Source organism: Mytilus californianus, unplaced genomic scaffold (genome assembly GCF_021869535.1).
Source record: "Mytilus californianus isolate M0D057914Y unplaced genomic scaffold, xbMytCali1.0.p SCAF_5, whole genome shotgun sequence".
Lineage (NCBI taxonomy): Eukaryota > Metazoa > Mollusca > Bivalvia > Mytilida > Mytilidae > Mytilus > Mytilus californianus.
In genome coordinates, this window is record NW_026262701.1 from 110,807,367 (window position 1) to 110,834,425 (window position 27,059).

The 27,059-nt window shown below is 32.1% G+C and overlaps 1 protein-coding gene across 2 annotated transcripts; it reads left to right on the forward strand.

Moving 5' to 3' along the window:
- Window positions 1-7,522: 7,522 nt before the first annotated feature.
- Window positions 7,523-20,852, forward strand: LOC127700615 (C-factor-like). 2 transcript variants are annotated; one of them, XM_052204166.1, is made up of 5 exons: window positions 7,523-7,713; window positions 10,026-10,077; window positions 12,556-12,743; window positions 17,649-17,798; window positions 20,445-20,852. In XM_052204166.1, exons 1-5 carry the CDS (start codon window positions 7,576-7,578, stop codon window positions 20,667-20,669), a joined length of 753 nt encoding a protein of 250 aa, XP_052060126.1. In that variant the 5' UTR covers window positions 7,523-7,575; the 3' UTR covers window positions 20,670-20,852. The 2 variants fall into 2 exon arrangements, with proteins under 2 accessions (XP_052060126.1, XP_052060125.1); XM_052204165.1 differs by lacking the exon at window positions 12,556-12,743 and adding an exon at window positions 16,894-17,084.
- Window positions 20,853-27,059: the final 6,207 nt, after the last annotated feature.

Genomic DNA, 27,059 nt, shown 5'->3' on the forward strand with positions numbered 1-27,059 from the left:
CTTAAATATAAACCTAGGTATTTGTATTTTGAAACACATTCCAGATTTATATTCTGAAATGTGAATATCTGTTTTACATGTCTGCCTGCCTTGTTGAAAATCAGCACCTTTGTCTTATTAGTATTCACATTGAGACACCAATCTTTGCAAAATTTATCAAGCATTCCCAGCTTTTCTCGTAGTCCTTCAGCTGATGTAGATAATAAAACAATATCATCAGCATACATTAAACAATGTAGATCTTTGTCATTGACATTAACTGGGTCTCTAGTATCTGACAAATATCTGGGCAAATCATTTATGAATATCTTGAATAAATTCGGACTGAGGTTGTCACCTTGTTTGACTCCAATATCTAATGGGAAAAAATCACTTACTTGATTTTGAATTTTGACACATGATTTGCTAATTTCATACATACTTTTAATAATGTTATAAAAATAAGACCCAGCCCCAATATCTAGTAGTTTAATCTTGATCCCTGTATGTATAACAGTACCAAAAGCCTTCTGAAAATCAACAAAACAGGCAAACAGTCTACCTTCTTTTGAATTACAGTATTTGTTAATAAGACAGTTTAAAATAAACATATGATCTGCAGTTCTGGCTTTCCTTGTGAATCCAATTTGACTATCATGTATAATATTATGTTCCTGAAGAAATTTGTCCAGTCTTAGACTTAATATTCTATTAAAAAGCTTTCCAATTGCACTTGTTATTGTTATTCCTCTATAATTGTTAGGGTCACTTGTATCGTTGCTTTTAAAAATTGGTGTAATATAACCTTCAGCCCAAGATGTTGGGTATATACCTGAAGACAGACAAGTATTAAACATCTGTTGAAAACTTTTTAAAAGGAAAGTCTGTCCATTCTTTATCATATTATTACTAATGTTATCCAAGCCTGATGATTTATTGCATTTTAAGTGTGAAATGGCTTTGGATATTTCAGACTCAGTGATAACGGAGTCCAACTCGTTGAAACATTTTGAGTTTTCTAACTGTTTCAGTTTTTCACATAGCTCTGTATATCTACTTTGAAATTCACCTTTCAGTTGTGACAACTTTTGGAAATGTGATATCAAAGTTGATGGTTGTACTCCACATTTTTTTTTAGTTTCATTTTTTTCCTGTAGTTCATTTATTAAGTTCCAATACAGTTTTGGATTCTCTTCGTGCAAGGAGTCCAGCTGACTAATCAATGATTGTTTGTATTGTTTGTATTTATATTTCCTTAGTTTGGAGTATTCACGATTCAGTTTATAAAAGTGGTTTTTGATAATTGGATCATATGGAAATCTTGAATAAATTTTTCCATAATTAAGCAAGTTAGTTCGAGCTTGTTGTAAACTTGCGTCAAACCACTTTTTGTTTTTTTGTTTGTTTGTGTGTTTTTTTAAAGGTCGTTTAAGTGATAGATTTGCTGCTGATAAAAAGATGTTTGAAAGTTTTGATGATGCTTCATCTACTGATGTCTGAGTAAATTGAATTGTGCTGTTGTTGAATTCTAGTATGTAGTTTTGTAGTGTATCTGAAGAAAGTGTTTCTTGAAATTTTATTGCTGAACAGTCAGTCCAGATATAATTAGGTGTCATATTTTTCAACTGGATTGGAATATCATTTTCTCCAGGAACACAATATTTTGCAGATAATTCCCACTCAAGTTTACAATGACAATCAGATAATGTGGGAAGAAATCTGGATACTTTAAAATACAGTACATTTTCAAGAATTTCTTCCGACACAGCAACATAATCAACCACACTTGCACCATTGGGGGTATAGCAAGTAAAATTACCAAATGTATCACCAAGAACTCTGCCATTTAAAATTCTTATTTGTTTACTAATGCAAAAATCCAAAACTTCTTTGCCTCTTTGATCAATTTTTTGGTCTCGATATATAAATCTTTATATAAATCTATCGACCGATTTAACATCTTTCCGTAAGACGTTCATAAGTCATTAATCCGTCGGACAGCAGTACTAGTATTTATATTTTTATATTTCGTTATATATATTAGAACAAGGGTTTCAAACTTTTTTCTTCTAGTGCAAAACACCAAAAACTGCCAAAATATCCTCATTATGAATTTTCAATGAATCTTTAGATATGCCGGAGCAACATCTTAACTCAAAAAGATATTCTGCTACAAAATGTATCAGTTTACAAGGATGTTTATATGTGTAAAATACCTTTTTGGGGGTAAAGCTGTTGCTCATATATATATATATATATATATATAAGTACGTCTGAACCAGTGACAACTATATATATGTCTTATGTCTATCTCTAGATTCGCCTTACGTGACAAGGTAACACTACGACTATTGAAGTTATATTTTTATATAGCGGGTGTGGTCGTGTGGTCTAGAGCGCTGGACATGAGGCTAAGCGATTGGTGCTGTAGTGTATCAAAGGTGTGAGTTCGAATCCCGTTGAGGGACAAAAATTTGTCAGCATAAAAGTCTAATTCTAACACTGTTGGATGTAATTTTCAGACTTATATATATATATATATATATATATAAGTACGTCTGAACCAGTGACAACTCTACAACATATTTATCCATCGGATCACCAGCAGTGATGGTGATACATGGCTGTGTACATTCTGTATATACAACTTGTCTAAACATCAGCCCAACAATGTTAGATCTGTAAATTTGCTTTCGCAAATTTTTAGTTCTTCCCTCGCCGGGATTCGAACTCATGCTACTGAGATATCATGACACCAAATCGCCTTCACTGTATCCGACGCGCTAGGCCTCTCGACTACCTAGGCTTAAAAAAATATAGCTTTCGGTGGCCGGGTGTTACCTTTCCTCGTCAGTTTTAATCTAGCGTCGTAATACAGTACATGATATATAAGGCATGAAGATGGAATTGTTACAGATCAGCTGAAATATCTATTGTAAAGCATCCCTCAAAATAATGCAAGATACAGTCACAGAAATAATTATATTTATAAGTACGTCTGAACCAGTGACAACTCTACAACAGATTTATCGATCGGATTGTAGAGTTGTCACTGGTTCAGACGTACTTATAAATATAATTATTTCTGTGACTGTATCTTGCATTAATTTGTAGGATCCTTTACAATAGATATTTCAGCTGATCTGTAACAATTCCATCTTCATGCCTTATATATCATGTACTGTATTACGATGCTAGATTAAAACTGACGAGGAAAGGTAACACCCGGCCATCGAAAGCTTTATTTTTTTAAGCCTAGGTGGTCGAGAGGTCTAGCGCGTCGGATTCAGTTCAGGCGATTTGGTGTCACAATATCTCAGTAGCATGAGTTCGAATCCCGGCGAGGGAAGAACTAAAAATTTGCGAAAGCAAATTTACAGATCTAACATTGTTGGGCTGATGTTTAGACAAGTTGTATATATATATATATATATATATATATATTGTTCAAAAACAATGCGCGAAATTGCCTTTTCGGGACCTTTTATCGCTTGCTGTGCGGCAGTATGGGTTTTGCTCATTAGTGTTGCTTACTTTTACGTAATTTGGTCTGTGGTGGAGAGTTGTCTCAATGGCAATCATATCACTTCTTCTTGTTTTTATATTGAACAAGATTACTATTTTTTTTTTTATATATTATATGTACTGCTTTGAATTATGAAAACTTATGGCCCTGCATCCTGTGTACTTACATTATGGCTTTATACACAAGGTCATTCTTTTCTAAGACGTTCATGACGTCTTTAACACACATCTGTTGGATGTGTACTGGTGGACACTTAAGTTTGGGAAACTTGGTTAATCTTTTATTTGTTATTGGCTTTGAACTAGCTTTCACTAACTGTGAGTACTCTTGGATCGGTACTTTTTGTCTTTTGCTTTTATGTTAGTTGTTTTTAAGCTTCCGGCCAGTCTAATGAGCCAAGCCAGTTCCAACTGATTTTTACAGTTTGTTTTTTATATTTTGCTGTTACACCATGCACTGTCTACATTCAATATGTGCCTGCCCCAAGTCAGGAGGCTGTAATTCAGTGGTTGTCGTTGAATATTGTCTGTTATATTCGTTTTTCGTTCATGATTTGTCCATAAATCAGGTCGTTGATTATTTTTTTTTCGTTTGAATTATATCCCATGTTGTCATTTCAGGACCTTTTATCTTATATCTTTAGAGTTTCCTCATATTGAAGGTTGTACTGTGACCCAAAGTTGCTGAAATCCATGTTATACGGACTCGGTTGGATCATGCAGTTGTCTCATTCGCAATCACTCATCACACCTCCTTATTGTATATTGAACTTTTTTTTATAAATAAGATCAGTCAAACACAAAGAAAAAAGTAAAAGAATAAATTACACACTTTTGAAAGATAACATATTCATCATATCATTCCAAGATAATGGAATCTATGATAAAACAGCAATTGGTCATCAAGGGATGGTGCCGCAGAAAATATCACAAAAACGTTTTATAAAGTAATAGAGTTATCTCTCTTACGTCCATGCCAGTTTCGAATTAGTACAGCTAATAATTTCTATTTTTAATATATGAACATCCTATAATGTTCTTTAAAAACCTGAACATTTAAACATGTTAATTGTTATCGACCACGTTAATTTTTCCTATAACAAGTTTGTCTACAGGCAAATGCAGGTTTTGTACATTATTATTAGATTATGTAAATATGCATTTAAGCTAAGGTGCGTTTTGATATTTACCTTTAAATAACCATACACAAATGCAGATCTATGTACATTGGAAACTTTGGGAATACAAATGCCTTCACTAGAACTTCGTGTCATTTGGTTAAATATAATCAGAATTAGAGACATATTTTTCCTTATAGTAACGACTGCCGACAATGTTAATACCGGTCAATTTTTTTCATTCTTTTACCGCTAACAAAACCAAAGATTTCACAAACACATAAAATGTGTACTAGTACATAAACGTACACGTAATTTGTGCTTACGTACAACTGGTTTAACCCCAATACATTATGTGCCTGCACTAAGTTAGGCTATCTGGACCATATGATGTTCGTTGTTTTTTTTTCCAGATCAATGCATGGCATTCATCGTTGTCTAATATAAGCTAAGCTATTCTTATGATACTCAATTCGAAGAACATATGCAAATATTTTCTTCCCTTATGAAACCCCGATTGCCACTTATTATAAGCAACATGACGTGTGTCACAAGTGGAGCAGAAACTGCTTTCCCTTCAACTCATGCACCTGGGGTCAACCCGAGTTTTATGTGGAGTTCGTTTTTCTCAACTTTTATGTTTAGTGTGTAGTGATTTGTGAAGTTTTGTTAATCTGTTCGTTATTTTTAGGTAACCATTGTATTGTCTGTTTTTCTTCGACTTGTGAGTCAATTGTCTTTTGGTATCCTTTATCTTTTTGGTAGGATGGCAACGATGACTATGCAATGTACTACGTACGTGCTGACTTGAGACAATCATAGTAAGCATATAACGGGGTTTCAACATATATTAATAAATGAGGACGTAGAGTTTACGACGAAGTAGCCCCAACGACACAAATAACCAAAATATCTCTTGAGATCACCACACAGTTTTCAACAATAGACTGGTCTCTATCAATATGACAACCCGTACATGTAAATCGTCCCTAGTGGAAAAAGGTTGTGGATGCGAGCACACATATGCATGTAAAGGGGCTTAGATGGGTTTTTATTTATATCTCATCTTTCGATCAATGGTCAAACAAAAGGTTAATAGAACATACCAAAAAGTTAAAATTTAAACAGAATTGTGTATCCCACAAAACAGTTGTTTTATCTATAAATGAAAACACTAGACATGGCTTTTATTAAAAAACTATTTGATGCACACACTGGCGTAGGTGGAATGTGTTTGCCCCCACTTTTTGGCAATTTTTTGTTTGCCCCACTGTTCAGTCTACTTCTACGCCACTGGCACATTAAAGCTCGAACTTTTCAAAGATTCATAAAGGTTACGCTAAACCCTGTGGTATCGCCTGCGATTGTTGCTGTCAGTGTAAAAGTTATCAGTAAAATACAAAATTTAAAAAAAGCAAACTTTTTCTTTGAATGCTATTTTTTTATCTTGAAGATAAGCTTCTGTCCAAGTTTCATAACAATCCACGAAGGTTTACAAATTTGTCATGTCAAAAAAATTAATCCGAGAATGTCTGTAAATGTTTACAAAGTCCATCTATTAGAAAAATACTGAAAATGAAAAAAAAAAACACCATACATTTTCAAAAGTTTGCTCTAGACATCTCTTAATCATAAAATAAGCTTCTGCCAATTTGAAAGTTTAATAAAATGCTACGAAGGTTTGACACAGTAATTGACGTGTAACAAACTTTAACCTCAGACTGTATCTACTTGTTAACTGTAAAAAAGTCCATTTATCAATAAAATACGGAAAAATGAAAATAAATATTTTCAAAATTTTGCTCTGGAAACTGTCTTTTGGTTATAAACAAGCTGCTGTCTAATTTTTTTAATAAAATTCCTTGAAGGTTTGACAAAGTTATTGATGACTGAAAAGCGTTAACCATAGACTGAACCTAAATGTTGACGACGCCGACGCTGCTGCCGACGACGTAATCTATGATCGCTATGTCTCACTTTTGCGACAAAAATGTGCCAGCGCGACAATAACAGATTTTCGTAACTAATCCTCAAAACGATGTTTTTCATATATATATATATATATATATATATATATGTTTTCACAGGCACTTGTCTCTGAAAAAATATTTTCCTATATACCTAATATAACACAAGGTACCTAACTTGTATATTTGAGAAATGTCACCCGGTCGCGAAATTCCGTTATATTTCGATTTTGCGGTTGTTTTATCCCACTGAAACTTGTCATCCCGTAAATCTACTTTGAATTATCTACAAAATGGTGTATAACACACCTATTTCTATTATTGGAATCATTCGAAATAGGCCTTCAAATATGTCAACCGTAATTATTTCGTCTTCTCACAACCATTGTGTAGATAATCAATGTAGATTTACAGCATGACAAGTGTAAGTGGGGAAGACAACCGAGGAATCGAAATATAACTAAAGTTCGCGACCGATTGTCATTTAAAAAAAATGAGATTTAAGTACCTTGTGTTATATTAAGTTATATAGGAAATTATTTTTCCACAGACAAGTGGCTGCGTATGTTTTTCATAAATGGTATGATTGATTTCTTAGGAGTAGAAAATAAAGGTGAAAAAGGTGTGATGAACTCTTAGTTCAAATGGCCTTTCAGTGGATTGGGAGTAGATTTAAAAGTCAGGAGAGTAGGGCAAAATTCTGAAAATAAACTTTTCTGTTTTTTTTCTGTAGTCTTATATAGCAGTGTCGTCTTTCATTTTCATTTTTCATTTTTAATAATTCCAAACATTGTGGAGGAATGTGGAGGGGCACCTCCCCCTTGCCCACCGGTTCCTACGACACCACTAATGGTCAAATCAGTTATCCTAATTTTCCATTTTATACTTATGTATAACCAATGTGTTCTAAGGTGCTTTATCCGAACGCACCATTCTCACACCTGTGTTAAATACCGATAGCGCTTAACTTTAACAACCTACACAAGATGGGACTTCAGCCGAAAAATGTTCTTATCACGGGTGCCAATAGAGGTTTAGGACTAGAACTTGTTAAGCAGTTTTTAAGATTGCCGTCACCACCTAAGACGTTACTTGCAACATGCAGAAGTCCAGAAAATGCAAAGGTCAGTATACAGTATATTTATTAGTGGCATAAGTGAAAAGATGGAATAATTGAGCAATTGCAGAAAAGTGCAAATAAACTCACCATAGGTATCAGGATTAAATTTTGTACGCCAGACGCGCGGTTCGTCTACAGAATGCTCACCAGCGACGCTCGAATAAAAAAAAGTTAAAAAGCAAATAAAGAAAATAACGAAACGTAAGGAAAAAATATAACTTGTACACGTAGGATTTGAATTATGAATCCTTTACCACGCTAGCGTCATGTCGTGATTTTTGTGGCGTTTTTAACAGACCTTGTTCACATCATTTCAAAAAGCTTGCCTGGCTGACACCACCAATGCTTTATTATTGTTTTGGTGTTAAAGATTTGAAAATATGTACATAGTTTTTTTTGTATATTCCTTGTGTTGGTTTCTTTGCATTTTGTTTTGATTTGGTACGTCTTGGTTTGCTCTAGATTAGTTTAGAGTTTTCTATTTAGTCTTTATGGTTCTGGTCTTTGAATACTTTAGAGCTGATTACGTCTGTAATCTTGGAATGATTTGAATGTATCCGCTATATTGGTACGAAGTGAGAAATTTTGTAGAGGGCCTCTTAATTAGCTTTCTTACAAAATTTGAAATTATTATGCATTCTGGACGAGAGTGTGACGAGGAATTGCCTCCTGCATCCATGTTTTTCAGCCTATCAGAACGAAACTAAGATATTTTATAAAGGAAATTTACCGTAACTAATTCATACAAAGAAGTAGTTAGGATTGGCCATTTGGTTTTAGATGAGATTCAATGATGAAACTGGGATAAAGCATAGGCTTTAATTAAAACGCACGTGTCACCATGGTGTCCACATCACCAGGAAATGAGAATCTTTATGGAGGGTTGCCCAGAAATTGGAAAATTGGTCAATCAGATTCAAGAATTGACTCGGGCGGCAAAATTTATTTTCCAGTCCACATGAATGAAAAGAGGAATTTTATGAAGGACTTTCCGTACATTATCGCTGCCAAGTTTGGTTTGAGTTGGCACAGTGGCTTAAGAGGAAATATTCAATTGTGAATTGTATAACGACGGACACAATGTGACGACAAAAGCTCACGTTGCAATAATGATTTTTTTGGAGAAGCATCATTCATTCTATTCATGTTTATAGGAGTTACGCCCATAAAGGTTGGAATAATTTTTTTGTTTTTGTATCATGAAAATTAAGATTATATATGCATTGATTTATCATATTATTGCTGTTGTTCAATCACTGAGTCTGGTATTTTTTAAAATAAAAATCAATTCGCTTATTTATAGTTTGAAGCACTTTTGAAAGTTTCTTTGGTTTTTCTGCACTGAAATTCTGTTCAGTTTTTTTCTGGACATGTATACAAGTTCTCGTTTTCCGTACTGTGTATGTCGCTCCTGTATGAAACTTTCGATGACTGTATTTTTATTATCTATTGAACTGCTTATATTGTATGTTTTCTAATGTACGTTTTGTTAATCCACTGATCAAAGTTCAAACAAGAGGGTTGAGACTAAAACCTGGTTAACCTCGTAACATATCCATATGCCTGTCCCAAGTCCGAAACCTCGGCATTTGCGGTTTTGTGTTGTATCTGTATAGTATTATTGTTATAGTTGTTTGTTATTTTGAGAATTTGATGTTGATGGCATATCTTTGTTTGATTTTGTTTATTTATTCACATTTAAAAACATTGAATGATTTATAATTTGACATTATGTATAAAACATGTCTGTTGTGAAAGACTACATTTGCCATCTACATGTCTTTTGGTGTATATCTTTGTTGTTTTCATTTTTATTGAAGTATACCACACAACTTATTCTATTATTTATATAAATAACAGATTGTAATATAGATGCTATCCACTAGTTATTCACTTAATTTTTCAGTTCTCAAGGTAGGAACAATTCTCTGAATGCAATATATCCAAAAAGACGAAGAAGATACCAAAGGAGGCCGCCAAAAACCATAAGATTACGAAAAAAGACAAAATCATGGCAAAAATGAAACAAAAGGAGAAAAGATAAATAACAAATGAAAAACAACAAACAAACAACTAAAGATGGAGCAACCCAAACCTCAACGAATGATGAACTCATGTGCTCTGGAAGGGTTAGCAGTTCCAGTTTCCATAGTAACTCCTGTCATGATATTCTCGTTAAAATCTGTTCGTGAAATAATTTAGACATGTAAATAGGTGTTGTTTAATGTTGAATATGAGACAAGAAGGATATTTATTTCATATACAAGCCTTACAAAGATATTTTATTATAGTTTATTACATTATTGTTTGTTTTAGGATCTAAATGACCTGGCTTCTAAACACAGCAATGTAAAAATTTTGAAGCTTGGTGAGTTGTGATACTTATTACTTACAGCATTAATACTGACACTAACGGTACCGATTTTACTGCACCAGATGCGCATGTCGACAATTAACATCTCTTCAGTGATGCCAGAGGCCAAAATATTTGAAAAGCCAAACCTTATTCAAAAACGAAGAGCTGATAAACCAAGAAGGACAAAAAAAAAACAGCCAATTAAAATATATGATGTTTTTATATTCATATATATTTTTTTGTAGAAAACAATTAACTTCTGTTTAATTGTCACCTTGTTAATCACTGATTTATATATCGATAAAGTACAGAAATAGGGGGAGCAGTTGAACCAAAGAAAAAGAAATGATTTTAAACCACCAATTTGATGATTATTATATACATATTGCACTACTCAATTCACGTTGTTCAATCGTCAGTTAATTTTGACCTGTGTTTTGGAAAGCTTTTATCTTTTTCGGTTTTTTATTTTATGATCATGGTTTTGTATTATAGAAAAACAAAGGATATGGGGTATCCATCCATGACAAAAAATCAGTACATGCAAGCAAAATAAAAAAAAACCACACAAAAATCAAAGGAACAGCGGTTTTATTGCTGTTATTCATCTCAAAGTCACAGTGAGGCTTTCAACACGGAGCAAAAATACTCTCACCTCACTGCAAGTTTAAGACGGCCCCTTGTATGTTCTTCTTTGATAATGATTTTGTATTGCCCCTTATACCCCTTGGCATATTACTATTGTTTCAATATAATCCAACTTGATTTTAAATACTACATAATACTGATATAAAATATTTTTTAAGTTAAAATATGACACGTATGACTTCTGATGTCGTGTGTCGACGAAACGCGAAGGTTTGTCTAGCCTCAGACACAGTTGGAATATGCTAAATTTGGCACAACTTCATAGTTGATTTGGTTTTCTAACTATTTTGATAGACCGTCTTGTGTAGACGAAATGCGTTTCCGGCGTACTTAAACTATAAGCTTGATATCTCTGATGACTTCTTACAACCACTGGGTCGATACCATTACTGATGGAAGTTTCGCCCAGAAAGATGTCACCAGTTTAGAAGTCAGCACTCCTGTGCTATCATTTAATATCATTGATGTAAATTTGCTAATTATATTCAATCAAATCACGAAGGTTGGCTTCATTTAACACTATGTTTTGGGAAATATTTTGATTTCAAAAGACTGATTTGATATTTGAACTATTTTTATTCTAGCTCCACCGATGAGTCTTATTTAGAAAAGTGTAGAATGGTGTATTTAAATTATAAGATTGGTTTTAAAGCGATAGAAAAGGCCACATTAAGGAGGAATGAAAGTAAAAACATTTTTAAAAAGATTTTCATGATCATATTCTAACACGTCACACAAGAAAGGTAAATACTTGAGTTTGATGATATGTAACATGTAATATATTTAAAATCTTTGATTGTTATTAGAACTGTGTATATTTGAATGCCAACCATTCTGTCTTAACATTCAGGGGATTTGTGAGTCAATGTGTTACACTCTTGAATTTTGCTGATTTCAATTATTAGCATTTTGTTATTCATTATTTTGTAAATGTCTGAAAAGTTTAAAAACCCAGAACTTTGGAAAAGTTTTTTTTCTTGAATCCTTTTGTGCTTCAACGAGGTATGTCCTATCCTGATAAAAAGAAAACACATGTAAACCGATTGATATATTAAAGGACTTTTTCAGCAATGTCACAAATTATCATACATTTTGCATTTAATTTTTAATACATTGTACTTTAAAACTTTAAAATTGGAAAACCTTTTACGGGACAACATTATCTTATAGCTATTTCATGTTTAATCGTAGAATTTAAGATTATTCAGACGATGCACAGGCTGCACTGTAAAAAATATAAGTGAGAAAGTTATATATCTATTGTGGCTTCCTTGTTAACGTTTCTCGAGTCGACACAACATCTAAAAGTGTAATTTCTCTTTAAAAGTCATGTTGCTCAAAGACTATGGAAAATAATTAGTTATCGTATTGTAATATTTGATTTTAAATCTCTGAAAGTTAACAATGCTAAATATCGGATAGACGAATTATGATTCAGCGCTTTGGAACTTTAATCTTCTGTCATATAATAAGAGACTTGGCAACTTAAAATATAAGAGACTATTACAGAATGTCTTTTAAGTTATAAGTCAAAGGCTGTTAAAATGAAGGAGTTATTTTTAAAGGGCCAAATTAACCTGTCAATATGACCGCATATATTGACCAGACGGGATAATCTTAGACTCTGCAAGATAAATTAAAAAGATTAGAAAAAAGTTAAATCACAAAAATACTGAACTTCGAGGAAAATTCATAACGGAAAGTCCCTAATCAAATGGCAAAATCAAAAGCACAAACACATCAAACGAATGGACAACAACTGTCATATGAAAATTAAGTCTTTATACATTTTTGTTGCTTAATATTGAGGACTCTCACAAATTCCTTTCTGCGATTTCACAGATGTGACACAGCCTACTTCATTTGAGAATTTTCCGAAATTGGTAGAATCATTCATTGAAGGAGAGGGGTTAAACCTACTAATAAACAACGCTGGCATTAATATAAGACATGGTTTAGAGGAAGCAGACAGTGAAAGTATGATGGAAACATACACAACTAATGTCATTGGTCCATTGCGAATGGTTCAGGTAATAAGAGATCAATAGATCTTACAACCAGACCCATATGGTTTAAACCATCTTTCTAGCAAGTTTCCAGCTGTTCAGATTGTTAAAAGATCTTTATATTAAACTGATAGGTGAAAAAGACATTTTGATCATGCGGTAAAGGTGAAACCTGAGATTTTTTTATTTTTTATTAAATATCGGTCAAACATCCTTCACTCATAAACTATCAAGCAATCTGTTGGTTTCTTTCTTACATTGTGATTATTTTACTTAACTCATACAACATGGATATGAGAAAAAGTCAATTAGGAAAAAAAGTTGAAGATTCACTCATCATACAATACAATACAATACAACACAATATTTTTATTTTTCCAAATTAAAGGGCCCAATAAGAGCATAACATTAATAACAACATGACATAAACATTACAGAGTGATTAAAGAAACATAAAATAATAGTTCAAATGCATGAGGAAAGGGTCAGTGGTCAAGGGGAGATAATTTTGCTATCTATTAGAGTATTTAACTAATTTTCTGATTTTCTAAGTTGCAGGCCTTTATTAAGGTATGCACATACAATAGATAAAAAACTGCTATCTTCATTACTCGTGATCCATGTAAAAAGATCATTTCTGTTTAAATTAACTGAACTGGGGTATTTTGTGATATAATCAGTCATATCTCTTCTGAGGTTATTGTAAAGAGGGCATTCCAGAAGAAAGTGCATTTCATTTTCAATAGAATATGAATTACAATATAAACATATCCTCTCATGTTGAGGTAATATTTCATATTTACCACATACATTGATAAAACGTTCATGTCTGCCAGTTTCTATTCTTAAACAGTGATTGCTGAGTCTGTATTTTGTTAACAAATGTTTTTGTGGGTGCTTTAAATCTAAATAATTTTCATAGTCAACTGACCTCTTGAATGAAAAATAAGTGTCCAATTTGCCTTGATTCTGTAAATAAAAATCTCGCATTTTCTCCCAATCATTTTGAAAATTTAATTTGAGCTGTTTTTTCAGTAAATTTTTTAATTTATTTTTGCCTAAATTTTTACATATATTTAAGTCAATACCCAATTTTTCGCTGTAGAAAATGATATTAGAGAGCCATGAATTATTTGAGATAGTTTGAGCTTTACTCTCAATCATTTTTAACTCAGCATAAGCACTTTTCAATAAATCAGATGGGGAATTCTCTAGTCTATGCCAATACATAAACATATGTGTTAGCAAATTTATATAAAGAGGATATCTACCCAGTTCAGACAGGACTGCTACGTTTGTGCACATCTTTTTTATACCTATAATATAATTGCAAAATTTTAAATTTCTCAAACTCCCAATCTTTAAATATGTCATAAAGGGATAATTTTTTTCCTTTTAGGAGTAATGTTAATAACACCCCAATTTTCACAACCATACGTTACAATTGGCTGTATACAATGATCAAATAAATGCAAAAGAGTTTTAATAGGAGGATTTGATGATTTCAAATCTTTATACAGTTTAAGACTCGCCTTTTGACCTTTTTGGAATAATTGTTTCCTGGCTTCATTAAAGTTTCCAGTATTTTGGATGACTATGCCAAGATATTTGTATTGTTTAGCACATTCGATAGAATTATTTCCTGTCTTTAAATCTTCATTAAGGAGTCTACCACTCCTATTGAATATAATAATCTTTGTTTTCTTCACATTTATTTCCATACACCTATCTTTGCAGAATGTGCACAAAGTATCAAGTCTCTTCTGAAGCCCTTCTTTTGAGTCAGATATTAATACAAGATCATAGATACCAGACTTAAAATTTAAAAGAAGGACACACATTACCATGACAACAAATAACGAAAAGACAATGCGCCACAAAAAAAAAATCCATTTGAAAGCTAATATGATTTTACCTAGACATCAACAATTATTCCCTTGACATTATAATTTTCCAAAATTACTCGGGCAGAATTCATTTTCATTCATACACATGATGAAATTATAGATGACTTAAACTCCAACACTGAAACGGTGTCTTTAACGGATGACGTCACATCTGAGGTCAATTTTGTATTCCTCAGTAGTCCTACAGAATCTGAAAGTGAAAACCATATCATATACTACTAAACAACATGAAATCAGCAATAATGCGTAGATGAAATCAGTTGATCGTTAGGATTTCGGATTCACATGAAGATTTGTGCATTCGAAGGAGGAGATGCTTTCCCGAACGAAGTACCTGGTATCACTCCGTTTTAATTTCTTCAGTAAATATAAAAAGAAGATGTGGTATGATTGCCAATGAGACAATAGACCAATTGACACAGAAATTAACAACTTTAGGTCACCGTACGGCCTTCAACAATGAGCAAATCCCATAAAACTTTAAGTAACTTCTTTTTTGTCTAGTTATACCTGTCAACAGAGATCGGTATACAACCTGCATATTACAACCTAAAATGATTCTATGTTTATAAGAATAGGTCGCCGTTACAATTTATTTATATTCCTTCATTTTACTAGAGATCTACGTTCTAATCTAGAATTACTTATATCTGACACGTTCTAGGAAATCAGGGCTTTCGGTCATAAAAATTTCGAATACGATTATCGTTCTCTGACTAAAAATTCAACCAATCAAAATGCAGGATTTGGTGTTTCGCGCACCATTTTTGTACCCCGAGTACTGAGTAAAGTTTTCGGATTGAGGCACCAATAACGATTATAATGTATGCGTTTAATATTATTATAATAATAACTATTATATCGAGGTTCTTGAGAGTTTAGACAGGTATATGCAAATGTAGCGGGGTTAACTTAAATTTTTGAGATCTCAACCCTCTCCTTTTTTAATATCGAACAATAGATTAACGACACATGGAATACAATAAAGACCAGTACAAGGAAAGCACTCCATTTTAAAATAATGGTATAAAATTAAACAAAAATTAATATGAATAAAAAATATATAATACGGTATTGAATAATAAAAGTTAAAACAGAACCTTCTGATAAAAAATCACGCCGTCCTACACTTAATATCGTTTACTGTACTTCATAAAAGATTTTATATATCAACATCATAAACAGTACAGACAGACATGATCTTGTTCAATGCCTAAACAAAATTGTCTGCCTATTTTGATTGTACTAACAGGAATATTTGTAATATTATTTTTCTTGTATTTGAGCATGAATAAAAACGTTTTTTTTTTGTTATGAACGTTATTTAAAACTTGAAATATAATAGATCTAAAATGCATTAAAGTCTTGTCTATTTGCTATTACTTATTAGTGTCGTTGAGTTGATGTTCATTGACGTTAACCCCACATCTCATTTGTTCATATTAACACAGTTTATAACACAATGTTGACTGCTGTTCCCCAATTTTTGACATGTTTACCTAATATGTCTTGTTTGTTTTGCTCACACATTGTTGTCAATATAATGGAATTATATGCGACTGTCATGCGAGTGAGAGATTTGGCTGGCTATGGGGCCAGGTTTGGTCCAACATTTTCTGCATGGGGAAATGCCTGTGCCAGGTCGGGAATGTGACAGTTGTTTTCCTTTTGTTTGATGTTTTTGAGCTTTTGACTTTGCCGTTTGATAAGGGACTATCCGTTTTGAATTTTCAACAAAGTTCGATATTTTTGTTATTTTACATTTTAAAACTTAAAAACCTGTATTGTTTAACTACGTTTTCCTTTTATCTTAATTCATGTCTTACAAAGAAATTAGAGTTCATTTCCCTGATGGGGAATGTAGCTTTGAAAAACATAAATGAATAAATTTCTTATTTATAGACAATTCTTCCTTTCTCGTGCTGTAAAGTTTTTGAATCAAATATGAGTGCAGTCATTTTCCCACAAGATTTATTTATTTCATGTCAATTCCATTTCAAATATCAAAAGCAAAAGATCAAATGAAATGCTGGTGATTTGAACGTGTTTGTTTGTTTGTAAATGAATTCACCTGTTTTTTTAACTAATGCAAAAATTCAGGTAACTCGTATTAGAGCAATTTTAATTACAAAAGGTGGCAATTTTAAAAAGAGCTCTTCAAACAATCTGAACATTATTGAACACTTGCCAACAATCATATAACTGTTGTCTTGGTTTGGAAGTAATTTATCTTTTTATTAAATTATTATTGTATCTGTTCATAACAGACGTAACGAAACCTGCTGATAGTGGAGAAAGCACAACAAAATTAGCTGGTTATCTAGCTAAGGAGGGACTTAACTTGCTGATCAACAATGCAGGCATTGCCTACAAGAAACAGTTTTTAGGGAATTTGGAAAAACAAACCCTTATAGAACAATTTGACGTTAACATCTTTGGTCCTATCCTAGTGTCACAGGTGAAGTTTTCATATTATTTTGCGTTAAAGTCACTACTATAGTCACTAAATATATCGTTTTTGATCACTAGTATTGATGTTTTTTAAAAAAATGGAACAGTAAGATGCTTAATTATAATTCGGTAGACTTTCAAATAATTTGCGATCATCCTGCTGGTGTATCAATAGATTCTAATTCAATTATTTCACCACTATGTGCTGAATTGTCATTAAAATAGAGATGGAAGATACCAAAGTCGGAAAAACCTGACCATACCATGGAAAAAAACGAAAAACGACCAAAAAACAAACAGTAGTTCACAAAGCACAGCAAAAAAAACTAAAGACTGAGCAACACGAACCCCATTAAAAACCGGGGATGACCTCGGGTGCTCTAGAAGGGTAAGCATAAGATAATCGACTTTCAAATTGTTTGCGATGACCCCGCTAACGTACCAACGGAGTCAATTTTACAATAATTAAATGTAATTATTTCTTGAATGCCAAATAACTTATTGAAATAAAATGAAATTTAAAAACATCTTACTATAGCAAACAATGGTGACATTTTATATTTTGTTGTAGGCATTATTACCATACATAAAACAGGCAGCGAAGTCCTCAACATATACCAGTTTGAACTGTAATAGGGCAGCTATTGTCAATATGTCAAGTATACTGGGTTCTATAGCTGAAAATCAAAGTGGTGGACTTTATCCATACCGGACATCTAAGGTTTGTCCAACCATGGCGATACAAATTTCTTTCTATAGCTGACAAAGTGGTTGACTTTATCCGTACCGAATATTAAAGGTTTGTTGCCTCTAAATCAATAAAGTTTCTATTGCTAACAATAAAAACGCTCATCATAAATACAAGGATTAAAATGTATGCTAGACACGCGTTTCGTCTACAAAAGACTCATCAGTGGCGCTCTAATAAAAAAAAGTTACAAAGAGGCGGACTATCTATACCAGACATCTAAAGATGTTGCAACTAAGAATTTACAATTTTCTATTGCTGACAAAGTGGTTGACTTTATCCATCCTGAACATCTAAGGTTTGTTCCAATTAAGAGGATACAAATTTCAATTGCTGAAGATCAAAGTGGTTAACTTTATCCATACCAGATATCTAAGGTTTGTTCTAACAATACAAATTTCTATTACCGACAATCAAAGAGGAGGTCTTTGTCCATCCCGGACATCTAAGGTTTGTTCCAACTGAGACGTTACATATTTCTATTGCTAACATTAAGTTGGCGAAATTTATCCATATAGGGCATCTAAGGTTTGCTCCAACTAAGACGATTAAAAATTCTATAGCGGACAAAGTGGTGATTGTATCCCTCCAATACATTTTAGTTTCGTTCTAACTAAGGTGATACAAATTTGTTTTGCTGACAATCAAAATGGTGGGATTCATCCATACCGGATATCTAAGGTTTCTTCCAACCAAGACCATGAATATTTCAATAGCTGACTAAGTGGAAGACTTATTAATACCGGTGATCTTCGGTGTGTTCCAACGAAGACAATAGACTTTTTTTGCTGACAATCAAAGTGGGGGACTTTATCCATATCAGTCATCGAAAGTGTGTTCCAACTAAAACATTACAAATTTCTATTGCTTACTATCAAAGTGAAGGATCTATACCGGACATCTAACGTTTTTTAGCCACGAAAACCCACCAAATTTCTATTGCTGACAATAAAGATGAGACCTTTATCCATACCTTACATCTTAGGTTTGTTCCAACTAAGACGATACAAATATCTTTTGTTGAAAATCAAAGATGACGACTTTATCCATACTTTACTTCTATGGATTAGTCCCAACCAAGACCGTTCAATTTAGATATTGACCATTCTCTCCCTTTTTATATATTTTTTACAGTTATCAACTGTCATCTTTGATTCTCTTAATCACCGAGAGATTCATTTTCAATTTTGTAGATGTCATAATTGTAAACATGTTTGTATTAGAATTCATTCACTTACCGTAGATACAACCAAGCCGGTCTTGATAATCAAATGGCTTTCAAATATTCGGCTTTGAGCGTTCCTGGTGAAGCTAAATCCAAAAAAGCGCTTCGGACGCATGAAATTTATAACGTGTTGTTTTCAATTTTTTATAGAAAAGATATATTGAGAGAGAGTGTAATGATGTTTTCCCGTCGTATTATATTTCATAGTACAGGCATCAGATTACAGCTTATTAATTTATGTAAAGGAAAGATAAATGGTAACTTTAAAGGTACAGAAGAATAATTATGTTGACAATTTTTTTTCTCCCTTTATTAAGGATGTATTCTTCTGACGTTTCAGTCTCGTTGAAATCTCGTTCTGGAATTATTTCCAAAACATGTGATACAAGTTGAAAATATCAATGAATTTTATAAATGTTATAATTAAACTTAACTCTGTGAAAAAATTGTGTATTTACAAGAGCAGTTTTTGAGTAATAAATTTTTCAAATTTTACGACCAATCAAGTCGGTCTTTTTATCCAAAATTTTGAGAAAATGGGTGAGGGTTACAAAAAATGATTTTACCGGAATCATGTACATCCCATATAATGTTTTCTTTGATATGTATTTTTTCAATCATTTATAACAAAAAAGTTGAAATAATATGCATTTTGTTCTTAAAACTGAGAAAAATCACAAATTTACAAAATTGTCAGCATGGTAAATTTGACACAAAAAAGCATCAAAATATGATAAAACTTTTTTATATTAACACCTACCTATAGTTTTTTTTAGTTAAATTTATTCAGATTGGTCCACTTCATCTTTATTGAAAGTATGAAAAAAGTTTAATTGTGGAACTGTGATTTTTTTCACGATAATAGCCAAAAAATAGGTAAAATTGATGAAAATGGGAAATTCATCAAAATTGTGTACTTTCAAAGGGCCGTAGCAAAAAAAGAAGTGCACCACCATAAGATTTTTTCTTCACCAATTATTTTTTTACAGTCATATAAACCCAAAAATTAGGTTAAGAAAAAAAGTTTAATTCTAGAAATTTTTGGCTCCTCAGAGGTGTACATCCTTAAGTTAACTTATATACATTTGTTCGGTATTTAGTTTTCTATGTTGTATTCTGTACTATACTGTTGTTGGTCTTTTCGGATAATTTTTCGTTTTTTCCATGACATTGTCAGATTGTTTTCGACTTGTAATTTTGAATGTCCCTTTGGTATCATTCGCCTCTCTTGTACATTGGACATTGACCATTATTTGAATAATTGGGTATAACTGGATAGTTTTAACTTGCTTAAGATAGTAATATGAATAGCAACTAGGTCAACCAAATGAAAGTTGTATGAACAGAAATATTGAAAAATCATATTTTAAGATTGTTTCCTTAATTTCTTTTAGGCAGCTCTGAATATGTTGACAAAAAATATGAATGTGGATCTTAAATCAGAAGGAATTCTATGTTTCTGCATGCATCCAGGCTGGGTACAGACAGACATGGGTGGACCCAATGCAGCTGTGGTTAAAGAAACATCAATTGCAGGAATATTAGATGTTATGTCTAAAATGAATGGAGAGACATCTGACATATTTATAGATTATAGTGGGCAATCTGTACCATGGTGATATATAAATATATATTCAAGTAGCAGTATGTAGCACATATTTGATATCAACCATCTAACAAAACACTAGTGAGATGGCGTTATCTAATGATGATTCAAAATGTTATAATCTCAGGTTGATTTAAATTTATCACATTGTTTTCATGATGCTTAAACATGTTTAATTATAATTATTTGATTGTTATTTATCTATAAACACTCATCAAAGATTTTGTACGCCAAACGGCTTACTTATCAGTAGTATTCGAGTCAAAACAGTTGGAAGGCAAAACTAAATACAAATTTGAACAGCATTGAAAAACAAATTTTGAGAAAAGTTTTGCCAAATATAGCTAGAGCCATCTGTGCGTGGGGGTATACAACCTTAAGTGTATATTTGTAAAACAACCCTTTCTTTATTGCTTATGTGGTTTATGTTATATGATACAATGGATAAGCGTGGATTCTTGAAAAAGAAACCATGAGCCCTGAGGGCGAATGGTTTGTTTTTCATGAATCTACGCTTATCCATTGTATCTATAACTTAAACTATTGTGTTAATTTCTTTTCAAAATTAAAGCCTTTTCTTAATTAGATGGTATTGTAAGTGAGTTTAAATAACCATGTTATCGTGTCCAACGATGCATTGATAAATCTCAGATCACAATTAATTGGTTAACAAAATACAAATATAACACTTCTACCTTTAAAGATCTTTATATTACCAGGCATATGAATATTATCTGTTTATACAAAATAAGACATATTCGAAATAATTCTAATAAAATTGAAAATGGAAATGGGGAACGTGTCAAAGAGACAACAACCCGACCAAAAAGCATATATAAAGTATATATAATAAGTATGTTATCGAAATTTTTCTAGCACTCTAGGCACATCACGATTTTCTCGCATAGGAATTTGTGAACGAACCTTTGTAAAATTATGTAGTAAAACAGATGAAATCATACTATATTTATAAAACAAAAATTGACAAATAAAATGTAATAATTTTTGTTTTAAACATGTGAAATAGCCAATAATAATAAAAAAAACCGGTAAAACTCGCTATTATTACAAAAATATCCACTATAACATGCAAAATTAGAAAAAAACCAGGGTAACTTAAGAATTGGAACAACAGAGAGAATACAGGGAATTGAACCTAAACCGACAAATCCCTATCTTTAACTCATTGATTTTAACCATGCTAACCTCGCGGCTACCAACTCATACTATACGACTGCCTATTGTGTCTATATAAAGGTACAAGCCCTGTGTGTCCAATGAACCGATGTATATCAGACGTTTATTTAAATATATAAAATAGACATCTATAGTGTAACCCATTGGTAGCCGAGAGGTTTCGTGGATGTGTTGATGTCAGTCGCACATAACATATTTCAAGGAAGGGTTCGATTCCCAGTGAAGGCATATAACAATTACAAAAATTAAAGGTAAATTTTTAAATTAATTCCATTAGTGAACAGAAATCAGTAAATTAGCCAATTTAAACTTAATGAAATTAGGCACACAAAGGAAACAATTGAATATAATTTGGTGAGTCAATTTCAGCGGCAGATTTAGGAAGCGTTGATTCTAGAAAAAGAATCCACGGTAAATGAATAGGCTGACGTCACCACAATGGTTTAATTGAGTATAATTTTTCTTGGTCTTTCATATTTTATTGTACCTCTATTTTAGAAGTGTGCAAGCTTTCAACTATAACTATGAACTTTTTTTAAAATTCTGTTTTTCCATAATTTTCGAAATGCGTGCATGGTTCATCAAAATAAATTCAGTTACAGTAATTTATATTCTAAAAATCCAAAATCAACCAACATTTTAGGAAGTGTTGCTGTAATGTGAATCTGATTTTAAGATATCATTTCAAATTAACGAGAAAGATTCATTAAATTGACAGCTCCTAATGTGTTTTTCACAAGATAAAAACTAATTGGTGGGGCAGAGCTGACGCATTTTAGGAGCTGCTATATTTAAAAAAATCCCTTATTTAAACAATTTTATTATAAAAAAAAAAAATGATTCCCTGAACCTTAATTTTGTAATTAGATTATTATTTGTACCAGACGTATAATTACTTGAAACATTTAAAACCTGAAATTATTGGTTCCAATTAATGATAATGTTGATAACAAGAAATAAACATCTTTAAAAATTGACGAACAATGGAACACTTTGACGTTGTAAAATATATTGTACAGAAGTGATATCGAAATCATTTGAAATTAAGGAATGTATCTCCCTCATGCATAGCCCTGACTCCTTGTCCTGGTTTTGCTTTACTTTGGTTTTTTTTTGTTTTATCAGCTCTTCAACGTTTGTATATTAGGTTTTGGACTGCTAAATATTTGGACCTCGTACATCACTGAAGAGACGTAAATTGTCGAAATGTGCATCTGGTGCAATAAAATTGGTATCGGTAATGTTATGATAAAGTATAACACGTGCGACCGTCTCCTCGGTTTGTGTTTGCAAAAATATACCAAACCTAATAGGAAATATTAGAAATATCGGTTGCGACCCATTCGGTTTACAGAGAAGATTTCCTGTCCTTTTAAGATTTTTTTTTATTTCGATGCTCTTTAATTTTGCAATTTTGGCCTTCAAGGCCTAAATCGTGATTCCATGTCATTATCGATTATCTCATATACTTGAATAAGACATAATCAGATAGACACAGAGAATCCGACCATGGAAGTAATATGTCAATATAACACTCCAACAAAGCATCCACGGAGCCACCATCTTGTAGAGTTTCATATTTATTGCCAGATATATCTTTTTAAATTTTGAAAACATGGAACAACAAAGAATTCGTTCATACTATATTCAACAATCAAGTGTTCAAAACATTTTTCTTATTCTTAAAAGTATAGTGGAATTATAAATTAATCCGCAAATAAAAGAATTTGCGATTTGGCTAATGGATACAACTTTTGCACAAATTCGTTCAAATCAATTATACTGGATATTACATAAAATAACCCTTTTTAAACAATTTGTAAAATATTAGGCAAAAAAGGGCAGTTTTACTTCCTAAAATATATCTTTAATTCCTTGTTTACATGCATTAAACAACATATATCACTTAAAAACTTTTAACGAATTAGGTAGAAAAATTAAATTCGACTTTGTCTACCAGTATTACACTTGTCTATACATCATTCGTCTCCGTCGTGGCCGACAAACTAGGTATATGATACAGCAGGGGATTGCTATAACAGTCACCAAGGAACCGAAAACAATACCAACAATGGCTCCAGCTGTTAGAACCAATACATCACACGTTATCTGGTCGTCTCGATTTCCACAGTTGTTATACCCATTACAGACTAGACTGTTGTCTATACAGAAACCATTATTGCATTTAAATTCTTTGTTTTCACACGGACCTGTGGATTGTAAGATAGTTTTGTCAATATAAAAGGTATCATTTAATCAGATTCACCAGGTCGAGCTTGTCAGAAAGCAGTCCATGTAACCTCTGCGCAATTTCTGCCAATTGGTCAATTTTTTTGTGTAGTATTTTTGTATGTAGAGTTAGCAGAGAGGAAAGATACATAACTTATCTACCTAATTTATCTAATTGTTGTAGTACTGACCCAGTCAAGTTGAATTGATAGAGTAATAATTTGTTTAAATAAGTGTAACTATATCAAGGCAATATGTAATTAATTTTTGTTATATAAAAACTAAACCTTTAACACTAATTTTGAAGTAAAACGTTATGAGATATCAAAACACATTGTAAATTTTTATAGTATGTTTGTATGCTTGTATAGCAAAATGCAATCAAAGAAACACAAATATATTTCTCAATACGTATAATTAAGACTATTTTAGTTAAAATGTGGTGTGAGTTTCTGTCTCGCTGACTCGCACCTTTTAATTATAGCTCACCTAGCCCAAAGGCCATTATGCAGCATTGTGATCCTTAAACGTCCGTTGTCTATTGTCGACCATCATAAACCTTATCTGAACCACAGTATTTGACCTTAAAACCTACCCGTATGTGACCCCAAAACTTACTTGTATAAAACCCCAAAACCTACCCGTATGTGATCTCAAAAATACGCATATGGGAACTCAAAACATACCCGTATGTGCTGCAGTAATAGTAATTTGGAAGTGTGAAATCCTTTTAACATCTCTGAACCTGAAGGTCATGTATGGCTGTTAGGAATTATAGTATAATGCTAACCGTGTTTTTGTTCCACACAAACCATTTTGTCCTACAATCATAGAAAAATAATGCAATAACTGTATACTTATTATTATTATACTGTTGGAATAAATCATATGATTTTATATGGAAATGTCATAAGAATATACTCACTATTCATACTGCATGTATACATATCACATTCAGATTTTTAAGCAATCTCTCTTATATTCCAGAAATATCATGGTCCTTATTCAATTATTTACTAGAATGTTATATAGGGAAATTGATCTTAAATGACAAAACAAAAACTTTAAATAAATAGAAATTTAAATTGTTTTGGAGATTGTTTAAGAGTTAAAAAAAAAAGAAACGGAAATGGATATTTTGCTCTTGATATTGGACATTTCATAAACTAGAAAGAAAACACATCGATTTTTAGTAAATATCAAATTTTATAATAACCCCATAATTTACTGAAATTATTTGAAACTGAAATTTCTATTTAAAGCTTTATGGTTGGTACCTGAAATAGCTCTACCAGTGGGTTCCAGGCTATCAAATATCTCCAGTCGTGAATTTACACAATTCTGACTATAATCCGTGACAAATGTTCTAAAATAGGCTATAACGTTGGCCGGGTACTTTGAAATAGGACTAAATACTCTTACAGTACATGTTGTGTTGAGGTCTATGGGTGATGTTGTATAGTATGACAACGTAATAGCACCATTTGTTATCTGTATAGGTTTACCACCACACTCAAGTTTAAAATTATCTGAAAAAAGACATTTCTTTTAATAAGTCACTTAAACATTATATTTAAAAAAACATGAATGGATTTGATAAAGATATGAGTGAATCGTGACCAGAAAATATTTGCCATTGGATAAATAATATGCTTTAATATTTGAAACAACAGTGACCGTGCGTATTATTGCATTTCTACTTAATTTATTCGCCATGCTATAGCCTGTTTGCGCTGATACGTTGTGAAGCAAACATCAATCAATCAACCTATCTACTTAATTTATGTATCCTTTATTCTTGTCATATCTCAAAAATATAATACATATGTTTCCTTTCCGGTAGATACTTACAGTTTTTAAGTGACGAGACTTTTATAACACAAATTAAAAACGTCGCAATGCTTATTATAACTCTCATCCTCTCCTTTTTGTAGCTGTCAAACATGAAATTATCAATAAAACATCAAACTTAACCTTAATTTATCGTATATGATAAAGTTTACGTTGATATCATATGGACATGTGTAATAATTGTCAATACAATATTGTACAAATTTATCTGTAAAATTACGTTATAATTATCAATCTTTTCGAGCACCTGTAGATTCGTCATTATTTTGTTTTACCTCTTCCTAATATTGTTAACTTTTCGACATGTCTTTTATATAATCATTGAATGTTACTATAAAATTGTATTATAGAAAAGGGACATTCTTCGTGACTCGAAGTCAAATCTTCTAAATATAATCATCATGGATCATCGGTCACTTGTATAAGGTAATGTGGTATGATTGCCATTGAAACAGCTATCCACGCACCAAAAGACCAAAGAACAATAACGTAAACCAAACAGAATGCATTGTATGACTTAAAACAACGAGCACAACCTTTATTGTTTAGTAACATATTTACAAGACTCCAGATAACAAAATGTGAAACAACACAAATGAAAAAAACTAACTACCTATTTATTCATTTAATAACATAAAACGAAAAACAATTACGACTGACGGCACCCAACGACAACTAATGGAGTACATGATCTTGGGTTTGGAGAGGAACGTAAAGAACTCATCCACCCAACCTGGGACAGCGGTGTAAAATATATCTGTAGAACAAACTGTAAAAACCGTTAGAAAGAAAATAACCCATCAGTTCTGTAAAATCCACAACAACAACTTACAAACAGACAAGTGACACAAAGTGCCAATTTAAGAATACGTAAATAACTATCAGCACAACTCTTACTGATTTGGTGTACAGACGTCATTAGCAATCAGAGAAAAACATGAACTTGAACAATACAAAGGTATAAGTATCGTCATAAAGTATAACCAAATAGGATGTATTGGAAGCCTATTCTTTGTAGTAAATTTTTTGAAGTCTAATTAGAGAATGCTTGCTTATTTAAAGCATAAATATCAACCAGGTAACAGTAAGCGTAATTATTTTTTTCTTTAAAATGGCATTTAAATTG

Coding starts and splice junctions, on each gene's coding strand:
- LOC127700615 (XM_052204165.1), top strand. CDS start 7,576: ATGGGACTTCAGCCGAAAAATGTTCTTATCACGGGTGCCAATAGAGGT. Junction 7,714..10,025: donor GAAGTCCAGAAAATGCAAAG/GTCAGTATACAG, acceptor TGTTTGTTTTAG/GATCTAAATGACCTGGCTTC. Junction 17,799..20,444: donor ATCCATACCGGACATCTAAG/GTTTGTCCAACC, acceptor AATTTCTTTTAG/GCAGCTCTGAATATGTTGAC.